This window comes from Aspergillus undulatus (assembly GCF_047715775.1).
Source record: "Aspergillus undulatus strain CBS 261.88 unplaced genomic scaffold BDV17scaffold_65, whole genome shotgun sequence".
Lineage (NCBI taxonomy): Eukaryota > Fungi > Ascomycota > Eurotiomycetes > Eurotiales > Aspergillaceae > Aspergillus > Aspergillus undulatus.
In genome coordinates this window covers 878-13869 of record NW_027396669.1, presented here as the reverse complement: position 1 = coordinate 13869, position 12992 = coordinate 878, and the positions used below count along the sequence as shown (strand labels likewise).

General features: G+C 52.2%; 5 protein-coding genes across 5 annotated transcripts; 3 read left to right on the top strand and 2 right to left on the bottom strand.

Moving 5' to 3' along the window:
• The first annotated feature begins 875 nt into the window (after positions 1-875).
• BDV17DRAFT_274088 (uncharacterized protein) lies at positions 876-2689 on the top strand. Its single transcript, XM_073759074.1, has 7 exons — positions 876-1182; positions 1256-1459; positions 1518-1560; positions 1612-1730; positions 1785-1850; positions 1909-2089; positions 2163-2689. The coding sequence occupies exons 1-7, from the start codon at positions 1005-1007 to the stop codon at positions 2281-2283; spliced, it is 912 nt and encodes a 303-aa protein (XP_073611421.1). The 5' UTR covers positions 876-1004; the 3' UTR covers positions 2284-2689.
• Positions 2690-5084: 2395 nt separating this feature from the next.
• BDV17DRAFT_295219 (amidase signature domain-containing protein) lies at positions 5085-7148 on the top strand (the record flags this gene model as incomplete). The annotated part of the gene is made up of 3 exons (XM_073763017.1): positions 5085-5379; positions 5434-6814; positions 6875-7148. The coding sequence occupies 3 exons, from the start codon at positions 5085-5087 to the stop codon at positions 7146-7148; spliced, it is 1950 nt and encodes a 649-aa protein (XP_073611420.1).
• Positions 7149-7817: 669 nt separating this feature from the next.
• On the bottom strand, positions 7818-8237 carry BDV17DRAFT_295218 (uncharacterized protein; the record flags this gene model as incomplete). The annotated part of the gene is made up of 2 exons (XM_073763016.1): positions 7818-7943; positions 8010-8237. 2 exons carry the CDS (start codon positions 8235-8237, stop codon positions 7818-7820), a joined length of 354 nt encoding a protein of 117 aa, XP_073611419.1.
• A 218-nt stretch (positions 8238-8455) lies between these two features.
• Positions 8456-9762, bottom strand: BDV17DRAFT_295217 (major facilitator superfamily domain-containing protein; the record flags this gene model as incomplete). The annotated part of the gene is made up of 4 exons (XM_073763015.1): positions 8456-8815; positions 8892-9186; positions 9252-9482; positions 9539-9762. 4 exons carry the CDS (start codon positions 9760-9762, stop codon positions 8456-8458), a joined length of 1110 nt encoding a protein of 369 aa, XP_073611418.1.
• A 1019-nt stretch (positions 9763-10781) lies between these two features.
• Positions 10782-12656, top strand: BDV17DRAFT_284533 (DUF3176 domain-containing protein; the record flags this gene model as incomplete). The annotated part of the gene is made up of 2 exons (XM_073760549.1): positions 10782-10809; positions 10924-12656. The coding sequence occupies 2 exons, from the start codon at positions 10782-10784 to the stop codon at positions 12654-12656; spliced, it is 1761 nt and encodes a 586-aa protein (XP_073611417.1).
• Between the last annotated feature and the right edge of the window lie 336 nt (positions 12657-12992).

The window sequence follows — 12992 nt, the reverse complement described above, 5'->3', positions numbered from 1 at the left end:
CACGCCGTGTCAGCATTGCGATTTGCTCTAGTTTTCAAGAATGATCTTCGATCTCGATCATTGGGGTTGTTTGGTGCTCCAGCTAGTCCGTAGAGCTGTGTTTGGGGGATCAGACGGTTACATTGAGAAGCCGTGCTCGCTCGTGAACTCATTTGCTTTTGTATAGCGGCAGTATGAAAATAGAGGGAGTATGAAAATAGAGGGTCAAAAATGGGATGTAACCAGTCGCATTGTTGATTGTCGCTCGCCATGTGGCAGCCTCGTGAAATACTTTGTACGCTTTTGTTGTTGCGCTACGACCTATGTCCCTCGTCGGACGTCAATTATATGTATTTGCCATCGCTGGGCTTGGCCGTTTCATAACCTTGCGCAAACGCAACAAACAATAGCAAGCATTACAAGCAGAAGCACGCTTCATACGATCACAAACCGCCTTTTCAGACCATCTCCTTGACTACGGCGTGCAATTTGGGGTCCGGATCCAAGCCCTGCCCATTGTGGGCCCGAGGCTGCTGCGGCCGAAACCAGCCGGGGCTTACCAGGAACCGACAGTTGTCGTACAGCATTACTTGTTGCACAGGCTGCTGTACGACGTTTAGTGGCGCCAGATCACAATGGAATTGTACTAACTGACCGTGGACCTGCAGCTGAACAAAAAAGCATGCCATTCATGCGGCCATGCCTGACGTCCATGACATAGCGTCGCCGGTCGGGGCTGTACCTGCATGCCAAGCGCAGCTAAATTGGAGGCTGTGTTTAGGGCTGTCTTCTGCAAGCCCGAGCAGCTAGCGATTGGGCGCATGTCAAATTTAAGAATCCTTCAGGTTCCAGGTAGCGCCGCCCCGGGGCTGGTCCGTCCCGCTGCAGTAAGACAGGGAAATTCGACGGCGGAGGGAATATTAGGGTAGCGTGATAGCCATCATGGATCTCACTTTTTGGGTCTGTCTAGTTATTCTTCTTTTTGCTCCTTCTTTTTGACCTTCACGACCCCTTGGGACACCAACATGCCTGCTTCTTTCTCCCTTCGGTCATTGGCGCTCCTCGCTACCTGCCTCACCGGGGCTCTCGCGCAGCTCCACAAACCCATTATGTCGCCCGCCGTTCCATTCGACCAAATGGACCCCTTCCTCTATGGCAATCTCCCGGCCACGGCGGCAACCCACGAAGCCTGGGAATACGGATGTACATATCTGCCCTTCTCCTCAGCCCAGTTTCGGAACCGATCTCAGATCACAACTGAGACAATCTTGAACAGGGCTCCCCGCACGCTGCCACGACGTCGCTGAGTCCGAAAACGTCAGCCCTTACGACATGGAAGTCTACAATGTAACCTACACCGACTGCGACAAGCCATGGATCATGTGTCGACACAAAGACGCGCCGCTGACACTGGACCAAATGATTGATAACTTTGGGAGATTGCCTGTGCGGATGCGGAATCTTGTTAGGACGCAGCTGGGTTCGCTCATCCTATCACTTACCTACCCTGTTCGCTAGGGGGCTAATGCAGGATATAGCGTTCCCCGGCCGTGGCGATGGGTCGCTTTTGGCGTATACTTAGTAAGTGATTTCCTCCATTCTGAAGCTGTGGTAGAATTCTAATTATTACAGCACTGACCTCGGCGATATCGTGTACACGGGCGATATGTACGCCTACATCCGGTTCTGGATCCATGAGGTTGGGCATATTCGTGATGCGCAGGTTAAAGCCTCGGCTGGGGATTACTCCGGTACGCTGGACAACTTACTTTGGTTTACCACGACTGCATACTAAACAGACCCAGCATCAGAGGCATGGTTAACTGAGTACGACAAGGATGATTATATCTGCGATGCTTATGCGCAGACAAGTACGTCACCCAATGCAACCAGTCAGCCAGTCAGGAGAACATATTCTAACAACCCCAGACGCCGCCGAAAACTTCGCGCAGGAAGTGGTCATCGCGGAATACGACAAGGTCGTCCCCGGTGGAATTGCGTCGCTTGTGGATAACTACGAGGATATCTACCACCAGTTTACTGCTATTCAGGCTGTGATGGGCGATGAGCTCTTGCCCGGGGGTACTTGCGATCGGCTTTTCGAGGATGAGTAGGTGGCATTCTTACCTGATTCCTTGGTTCGGTGTTGTTTTGTCGTGGTCTTTGGCTAATACTTTTGGTAGTCGCCTGGTTTGTATGGGCCCTGAGGCAGGTTGCGTTACGGCGAGAGATCATATTTCCGCGAGGAGTGTTCGGCTTGCGAGGAGGGAGAGCGCGCCGCGGGTTTGTTCGCTTGATGCGTAGTCGTCATCGCTTGGGTATGTGCTCAAAGGACAGGTGCAGCTCAATGGCGCGAGATGTCGGAGTCGGAGTCGGAGGTGGAATTGCTTTGCTGTCTGCATGAGAGATGTGTCGCTTCGGGGTTGCTATCGGAGTCTCTTGTGATGGTATAATCGTAACTATTCTTTGTCGGCCTCTTGACGCAGGGAGGTTTGAGGTGGGTTTCCGGGGTGATAAAAGCAGGGAGGCCTGTGCAGGTAGAGGCTTCTGGCACATAATCAGTCAGCGAATGCTAGTCCACGGTGCCTTAAAAGGCTCCAATTTTCCTGAGAAATATATAAAATGCGTTGGGAACCGGGCCATTCAGTCTTCCTGCCGCCCAGGACGAGGCCTGTGAAATGGTGGGATAAGTATGGGCATGAGGTTTGCGAGGTAGATGCAAATATTACTTGTCTGAGGAATGTTGCTGGGAGTGCGTAGATCTAGGATCATGTTCGGCCGAGGGCTATGCTGTGATCATCACCTTCTGGCAAGAGGAAAGAAACATGCTGGAAACCCCAGATAAGCATCGGTTCAATAGTTGGTATTGTCAACGAGGTGCTCGGATGAAGCCACTTGATGCGCGTGAACGCGCGAGTAGGGGAATCGTCGGAGGTTCGGCCGGCGTGATCGAATGGTCCATCGGGTCAAGGTGAAGATGTCAGACTGCATCCTCAACCTCGGGTATAGCACCTATCTAATCTGAAAGGCCTTTCCACCTCGTCTAGCATATTGATTGAATGACGGATACTCACGTGCTATGAGCAAACGGCCGAGGGAGTCATGACTGGGCAACGCACTAGAGGAGGAAAGGCGAGGGATGAGTTGGGAGCTGCGACGGGGAACAGTGCAGGACGATGTCCCGCTGAGACTTGAGGTTGATCGGAATGTCGTCTGACTGAGAGAGTGCCATGGTGACTGGGAATCCGTTGCGAAATGGAGCTTCTACAACACCACGACGTGCTCGCGCCCAACAACTGCAGATGTGATGTACTCACACTGGAAACGAGCAGCCCCTCGCGTGCCCAGTGATATGAGTCATATCCAGACTGCGAAGTCGGGCAGCTTGGAAAGCTTCGACTCTTCCCAAATCTACTAAGATCATCAACAGCATCTTGTTGACCGGCTCACCCAAGAACCTCTCCTCGCAGCAGCTACATCGGAGACCCTGGCAACTCCTGAGAACAGGGTCAGGGTCGCCCATGAGAGCTTCGTTGACAAACTCAGAACCGCGGAAACCGCTTCTCGAGGTCTGGAGCAGGATAGAAAATGGGATAGAAAATGGAGGTGCTCTGCTGGCACCTATGTTGGCACCGATTGAGCGTCTCTGCCCGAAAAATAGATGGGAGATGACGCTGGGCGCTGAGGGCCCCTGTTCCAATTGCATCCTCCGAAAAAGTGCATCTGGCGAGCGACGACTGCGGCCTCGTTGGGTAATAGCAGGTACCAAGGACGGCTCTCCGAGCTTGGACAGGCCAGAGGGGTGGGTTTAGGTCGACTGAAGAGCGAATGAACCACGACAGGCCTGCTTCTCGAGCACCCCTCATATGCAGCCTCAAAACTGCGCCAACACGAGCCAGGTTTCAGCCATGACATCCTCGTGCAATGTTACAATCCGCTTTCTTCTCAAACCTGCGATGTTTGCTGGCTACGCGCCTACGGGGGGACAGTCCGAGGTCTCCAGCATGTTCGTGCGAGTAGACCAGTCTGCGATAGGTATTACGGCCTGCAGTCGAACCAATCCCCTGCGCCCGACAGTACTTCAATCAATTTGTCGGCTTCGCATGAGCCGCGGCCTGCTGTATGGCTCATAAGCAAGGTTGGTACTTTCCAATGTCTTCATCGTTGCTGCTTGGACCAAGACTAATGCGACCTCAGAATGTCGAATTTAGAGACAAAATCCCAAAGGCTGTAGAAATCCTGTTGATTCACGAGGGGACACCGCTTATAAAGACCATCCACGATGTCTAGTACATGGGCCCGGGCGATGCCCGCCGAGTCATCAACAACCGTAAGTTCCTCCTTTTACCACCACTGTCTCCTTGTAATCCTTCCATTCGCTCTCGCTGCTCAGTTACCAGCTGACACCCGATCAGTCGTCAGATCTGTGGGTGTCATCAGTTGCTCTCTCGTGAACATACCACACGGTAATGTGATTAGTCGCCAGGTCAACGGTAAAACGTGATGGTATCTGACGGTGAACGTCCGTTGGAGCGTTGCGACTCCTCTTGATGGCAAGAAGACGCTCAGACTTGAGGTTTTCTCGGGATTCAATTGTTCTGACTGCATGCACTGGAGGCGCGTAGGTTGAGAGACTGTGGTTTCTGTTACCCTAATCATGTTCCTAATCTCCTACATCCGCAATCGATTTACATCTGGAGTTTCCCTTCCATCGTTCTGCCTTATCCGCGCCATTGTAGGAGACCTTTCAAGGGCCGCGGCCCAATGGTCCTTTTGCAGGTTAGCAATGCCAACAACCCCCCAAGCTACATAACTGAAGCAGATTTCAAAGGTTTCCAAAAGCTGTGAACCGGCATTCTGTCGCTTACCGATCGCGTTCACCATTTCCGTGACTCAGGCTATCATGCTTATCGCAAATCAGATCCATACGACCCATCAGCACGGGTCAGTACTCCAACAACTAGACTGCATGAGGAATGTGCCGAGCGGCCAGTGGAGACTTGGGTTTCTCCTTATCTGTGATTCTTTGGAGTCGTCGGTCACGGATCCTTAAATAATTCCTTCAGCTACCACAATGGATTCGCGTTTCGGTGAACAGGGCAATCATGATTTCTGTATCGCGGCGCAGCCTGGTCGCGGCCTTGTCGCTGCTCGCAACTGCAGTCACTGCCGCCACCCCCAGAGGCCAGACAATTGTCGTCGGTGGAAATACGTACTATGCGCCTCCGACGGTCGTTACGACACTGTCAATGCGACATGGCCAGCTCGGCCGCGACACCGGTCTGGTGCCACTGACTGTCTTCAAGACAGACTCGGCGCACTTGTCTACTGCGGCGATTGAGGAGCTGGTAGATGGGTACCAGACGGCCGACGATGTTTTCAACCCGGGTTTTCTGGAATGTACGCTCTGCCCTACCACAGCTAGCGTCTTCAGTCCATCGCTAACCTTGGCAGACATCTATGTTACATACAATGGAACGCAGAAAAGCCCGACTCTAGACTTATCTCCCCCAACCCGGTGGAAGAATAGGTTTCTAGGCCATGCCGGCACTTACGGAACACGCAATGCGACCACCTTCACCAAGCCCATTCCACCAGGCCCATATTTCATCGACGCGGCCACGGGCGATGTCTTCGAAGCGTACCTGCTCTACTCAGACGTAATGGGCTCGTTCACCCAAGGCCTCGTCGCAACCGGCAACAGCAGCTACGGTGTCCTCCCCGCAAGCCTGCAGGGCTATGCGTCCGTCACCATCGGCGTGCCGTCCCGGCTCTACTTTACCAAGTCAGCTGAAAAGCCTCTCGCTGGCGTCCGCATCGGGGTGAAGGACCTCTTCGACATCAAGGGTGTCAAGACCGGCTGCGGAAACCGGGCCTACTACGACCTCTACCCACCTGCCAACGCCACCGGCCCAGCCATCCAGTCTCTTATTGACGCCGGCGCCGTGATTGTGGGCAAGATGAAGACGAGCCAGTTCGCGAACGGCGAGACCGCGACGGCCGACTGGGTCGACTACCATTCCCCGTTCAACGCGCGCGGCGACGGATACCAGGATCCCAGTTCCTCCTCGTCCGGTCCAGGGTCGGGAATTGGCGCGTACCCCTGGCTGGACATTGCGGTTGGCAGCGACACCGGCGGTTCCATTCGCAATCCGGCCCAGGTAAACGGGTGCTTTGGGAACAGACCCTCGTGGGACCTTGTCTCGCTTGACGGCGCAATGCCCATGTCCCCTCTCCTAGACACAGGAGGCTTTCTAACCCGCGACGCGAAGCTCTGGCAAACAGCCTCGGAAGTGCTCTACGCTGGCGCAAAGCTGAAGCCCTACACCGAGTACCCCAAGACCATCAAGACAATCGACTTTCCGACGGAGGCGTCGACAGAGGCCAACGCGGTCGTACTTTCCTTCCTCTCGAAACTTGAGAAGTTCCTCAATGCTTCCACTTCACCACTAGACACCGATGCCCTCTGGGAATCTACAAAACCGACATCCCTCCTCTCAAGCCCCGAAACATCTCTCACCTCTCTCCTAAACCTTACCTACGGAATCCTCATTACAAAGCAGCAGTTTCCCCTCGTTGGAGAGCCACTCTATGCCGACTACGCGGCTGCAAACAACGGCCGCCGTCCATTCATAGACCCGGTTCCTCTCTCCCGATGGGACTGGGGTCTATCCTACCCAGATGAGCAACTCGACACCGAAATCCAGAACAAAGATATCTTTGCTTCATGGTGGAACTCCACAGTGCAGGTGTTCGACGAGAAGACGTGCGCCGATAGTCTAGTCCTCTACGTCGGTACATCCGGCACACCAACATACCGCAATGAGTACCGAGAGTGAGTAACCCCTCTCTACCAAATGGAAGACCGAGAATGAAACACCTAACTCATCCACAGAATGCCCGGAATCCCCCTCGGCTACTCCTCCGCCCGAATCTCCAACATGGCCGGGGTGCCCGACATGGTTGTCCCCATCGGCCAGGCGCGGTACAACTCGACCATCACGATGAGGGAGGAGTACCTCCCCGTTGCGGTGGATTTTATTGCGCCGCGCGGGTGCGACCTTATGGTATTTAATTTGGTCAACGAGCTTGTTGGTGCTGGGATTGTGAGGGAGCCTGCGACTGGGTCGGTTATGTATGGGGATGAGAGTGGGGTGAGTTATTATTAGGGGTTAATGGATGGTTTCATGCTATTGCTTTATACATATAACTGAGGAGGGGTCTATCTACTGTATGTCGATATTTGTCGCGGTTCAGAACCGTTCTTCTTCTTGGATAGATGGATAAAGTGCAGGATAACACTAGAGACATACGTGTAGATGAGTTCCAGTCGTTGCGCTCGCCATGTCTACGCCGTACAAACTCTGTATATATGTAGATGCTAGGCCCGGCAGTACTTAAATCCCCTTCCATTAACTGAAAAAGACTCCGTCCTGGATGCTGAAACCTGTATTCGTAAACAGTTCATCCTACGTGTCTTGGCTTTCATATGAAAACTCAGGTCCCCGCTTGACAGGGCATCGATGCACAGATTCGAGGACATATCAATATGGTCTTGGTTTTGATCTAGTTCGGCTAGACCTCGGAGGTTCTGGTTCTGAGGCGCCCGAGGAAGTGAGGACGTGCTAGAGGACATTTTACTTCGCTGTGGGTGTAGGTTGGTGTTATCGTAGCCGTCAATGCGACCCAATGGAGGCGCTAAAGTCTCATGCTCGTTCGCATGCGCAGTACTGGAGTTCCGATCTCGAAGTCCCAAATGCGATGTCGGGGATAGACCAGATAATGAGACTGGTCGCTTCCCATGCACCCCTAACCGGCCGTTTCGAACGCGTGCATATTCAAGTAGCGCAGCTCGAGCTGGAGGGGGCGGATAGACCCGCGAACGTATTGGCGGCGTCACTGATGGCTTTTGCAGCTTCGAGTTCTATCTCTTGGGTTATCGCTGGAGGCGATGATAGGAGAAACTATGGATCATGAGCAAACGAGTCTCACTAATTTGGGACAGTAAGAAAGGATAGTTGGATGCAAACCTTGACTAGGAAAATGGCTGCGTACGCCGTCATAACGTGGATTGAGTTCTGAGCCAGATATAGCATGGAGGATGACTTGTTTATGAGCTCTAGAATGGCCAGGGCACTATTGTAGCTCAACCAGAATGGCTTCATTGCATGAATACCCTCAACCTCGCGGATGCGGATCCCTTGTAGTGGGATCGAGGAGAATTGCAAGCGGACATGCGCACCGTAGAATCTGACCATGAAGGCGTGGCATTCTGAATGCGGATTGTGTCGAGAGACTATATCGAGCCATTTGTCTCCCACTCTTCAACGCGACGGTAAAGCGAATCCATATACCGCTCCAGACGAGGGGGCGTACGCATCCTTGACGGTACCAGAAGATCAAATGCATCAGCCGTAAGCAATCTCAAAGCCACGAAGGCGCAAAGCAAGCGGTCATTAGTATTTGACAGTCCATCTCACCACCAATCCTCAGCAGATCCGATCAGCTCGTTGCGCTCAATCATCCACGGCTTTCCGGTCTGCAAACTTAAGCTCCGGCCGTAAACAAGCAGGACTAAGAGCGTCTGTTCAATATGCCGGAACTCTCTGCGCTGGAGGTCGGTCAAGTTCTCTTTGTGGCCGGCCTGTGGCGAAGGCTTGTGCCAGCCTAGATCGAAGGTCATGCGGCTTGCGAGGCCGACGGAGGTCCATGCCCTCGCGTCGTTTGGCTCTTTCCAATATGTGAGAAGGATAATCTTTAAGCCTGCTTGCCAGGGCGTGAGAAAGGGAAAGGCGTCTAGGAAGAGCGGGGTTGTTGAGGTCATGGTGCTCCCAAGCTATGTAGGCAATTGCGCCCCAGGCGTGTAAGGCGGCGATATCTCTCTCGAGTAAGTATGTGAGTGGGCGGCAGACTGATCCCAGGGAGATTTTGCTAGGTGGACTCGGTGTAGGTGAGGCGTTCTTCTCAGTGCTTTCGGTTTTGGACCAGGCATGTGGAGGTTTGATGCTGTAGACCAGCGGTTTGTGGATGCCTGAGAGAGGGATGCTGCCATTGCCAGCTATACCGCGGTGCGCTTCTGGTAGGAATATCAGAAGCACGGTGAGGACAATAATGGCTAGAACGAATAGCAGCCAGAAGATGCTCCTGTAGCCCCAGCGACTGTTGAGGGGCCCGCCGATGACAGGTCCCACTGCCTGGCCCATCATTCTATACCAAAATTGATCAGATACTGCTCGCTCGGGAGTGGAGTTAAAGATTAAATTTGTACATACCGCACACCCGCATTCGTCCCCATAAACCCACCACGTTCCTGCGGATTCGCGATATCCCCAATCACGCCGGCACCAATACTAATCGTCACCGCAGACCCGGCCGCCTGTAATCCTCTCAGAACCATCAGCATCGGGAAACCCGACGTATATGCCAGCGCCAGATTAGCCGCCGTGCAGATTGTCAAGCAAATGGCGACCGTAAGCCGGCGACCCCATGCGTCCAGACATGCACTGAACAGGGAATGAAGGCGCGATGCCCTGCACGACCATATAGACCGTAAATCGACAAGGAAACGAGAGTTGTGCCGACGCTAAGATCAGTGGCTATCGTGCCCAGCGCTAGGAAATAGATGATCGATGTCAAAGGCGAGAAGCACCCAGCTAGGGAGATGAAGACGACGAGATTCCATTTTTGGTTCTTCGTGAGGATATGGTATTGTGCTGGGAGATCCGGGTCAGAAGTACAGAGCTTAGGAAGCGACTCGGTTGAACTCGAACTCGTCTCGGACATGGTGGGCTCATCTCGTCTAAGATGAGGAATCAGGGACGGAGTCTGCCTTATATTGTACGTAGATCCTACATACATATATAGATTTCGAGTCCATCCCGAGTGGGACTCTGGTCATGCAGGGACTACAACTACCTACGCGTTCATCGCAGGATCATTATAAGAATGGCTTTTTTTCAGGTAGTTATCAGGTAGCTGACGTATACCTTCCTACCAGGCAGGGTCCTAAGCACGGTCTTCTGGAATGCTCGGGGCAGATCGTTTCGTCATGGGTATGCAGGGTTCACAAACACGCGGCAGGGTCCCAAACCTAAGGGCCAGTGCCAAAATGAAAAGTACAGTCTGTATTTAGAGATGATGCCATGCGTTTCATAGAGGGAGAGTTGGTTCAAGTGAGATTCTGAGACTACTGGTTGCACTGTCCTCTACCAGGACATTTTATATGTATTTGGCTTACAACACCTGCCATCACAACCACAGCCTGGAATGAACATTGAAATGAAGAATAATCATAGTCATAATCAATCCTCGACAGGGTTCTTCGTGGATCCTGAATATTATTCGTGAAATCGAAGTTAAGTGGGTCTAAGATAGGTATACCAATCAGCAACTTAGAATGGCCTGGGTCGCCCATGGGGTGGGCTGGACAAGCCCTATCACTACCTAAATAGGACATTAAAGCTGACTACGGTGTCCTGGATTTTTGGCGTGGTGGAGATTATAGGTATGGATTGGGGTCAAGAGGCAGGGTATATAAAAAGAAGCAAGAATAACTCCAATCAATATTCTGAGATACTAAGTTAGGTTCTGACCAGCGTCACAGACTCAAGGTGATCGCCCACTCAGCCTCGATACCCCGCGCGCCCAGGACCTAGGGCTGCAAGTGTGCGTTAGCGTTCTCACCCTCGTCTCAGCATGATTTATGAATTTCAACTAAGGGGCACACCATCCATCGTACCTGAAGCTACATCCTTTACGCCTACAAATACGCCAACAGTGCGTTTGGCTTCTCATGAAGAATAATGAAAGACGCTCGTCCACTATCGTATAGTAACAGAATCCACGACCAGACGACCGACTACGAGCTCCTTTCTCGGACGACGGCACCAGATCCGCCCAAGCGGTCTGAGAGCCTCTCCCAAACTTGGTCGACACTGGTTGGAGAAAAATGGCTGTGGGAGATCGCGGGGATTTTCTTCAGCCTCCTTTGCTTTGTCGCCATAGTCTCCATCCTCGCGGTCTTTGATGGAAAGACCGCACCGAATTTCGCGTACGGGTTCACCCTTAACGCTATCGTTTCCATCCTCGGAACCGCGTCCAAGACGTCCCTAATCTATGTGATTGGGGAGTGTATAGGGCAGTTGAAATGGATCTGGTTTTATAAAGCGGAAAAGCGGCAACTGGATGAGATGCAATTGTTTGACAATGCGAGTCGGGGGCCTCTTGGATCTCTATTCGTGTTACTGCAACATAAGGGCCGATCCCTAGTATCGCTGGGTGCAATCGTGACAATTCTCGCTCTAATGTTCGATCCGTTCATGCAGCAGCTTGTGACTTATCCGACAAGGCAAGCCGTTGCGAAGGCCGATTCCAGCGATGCAACTGCCAAACAGGCCTTCTTTTTCTATCTAAATACCGAGACCAGCGATTTCCAGGCTATGGTCAGTACTGGTATATGGGCTGAATCCCCTGATCAGCTGAAGCCGAATGTGACATGCTCTTCGGGGAATTGTGAATGGGAAGCCTTTGAGTCGGTTGGGATATGCAGCCAATGTGAAGATATCACCTCTCTCACGAAGCTGGAATGTCGACCATTGAGGGCCACTGACACCACGCTGGAACAAAATTCTACGGACTGTGAGATCATACCCCCACAGGGAGAGTCAGCCAATCTTACCGTGGATGCAATGATTGAAGCTTTGTACTTCATGGGGGAGGGTAGTTACTATCCATCATTGACCCTGGAAGTTCCAGATCAGCAAGTGTGGTCTCCTTTCCACCTCAACCTAACCGAACGTCAAGATGGAGTCAACGAAACTTATGCTGGCATCAGGGCTCCTTTATCTGTCATTGCCCATGCCAGATTAACCCTGGCCAACAACACGATTACGGGACTCTCTCCGCTGTCGGATTTGGCAAATGCGTTTCGTGTGGACAAGGCCACGCAGTGTGCCCTCGGACTTTGTCTCAGGAGATATCAAGTCTCTGTGACTAATGGAACGGCATCGTTTGAAGCCTCTGAGCCTGACTTTGGTCAGAGAGTCCCAAGGCCTAATCACGCGTTTCCTGAATGCTGGGAGCCCACGCGTGGCCTCCCCCCCGAAACCGTGAACTTGACTGACGTTCCAAACGAGTCCGAGTTTTCGTTCTGTGGGGTGGACACGTACAACCTGAAAGAGTACGTTGAAGGGTACTCGTGGAGGCCCTACCAAGCAGCTAACCTCTCGGAGTGGGAGCTTGCGGGACTTGGACTGCCATCGAACAATCCAGCCGCGGAGAAGATCATCAATAATGGGCTGGAAGCAATTGTGGGCAACCTTGCTGCATCTCTTACAAAGGGCGCGTTTTCAATGAGTGATTCCACTGTCAACGGCAGGGTATACGTCTCTGAAGTATACATCTCCGTCGATTGGCTGTGGCTTCTCTTCCCAGGCGCACTGGTTACGCTTGGTTTGCTTTTCTTGCTCCTGACTATCCTTACCAATAATCAACAGAGCCTTCACCCGTGGAAAACGTCTATGCTTGCGGTATTGTTCCATGGTCTCAATGGCTTGGATACCGAGACTACCGATCACAAAGTCATGACGACGGATCAGATGGAGAAGACGGCGCAGGGTATCCAGGTTAGGTTGAGAGAGGTGGATCAACGGAAGTGTCTTATGTTAGATCGATCTTGATCACTGAGCTTTTCTTTGATGTCTTGGTATCTTTTATTGTGAAGTAATCGTATAGTCACTTGGTTCATCTATAGTGCTTGGTACCCTTGAAAATCTTTGACTTAATCAGTTACATCTCTACGTGGACTTTTCCCTTCCCTTGAGATGTGAACCCAAAAGACTCGTAGGATGTGACTTGGCTATTTTGAAAGCCAGGAATCAGTCCATCATACAAGCATTCTTGCCCATACCACTCGCCTTGGCAGTTCAGGCTGCCAAACCCGACTATGCATATATCACTTCACTATAACTGCCCACACCCCTTTTCCAGATCTTCTTCATTTCCCCTGCCGCACT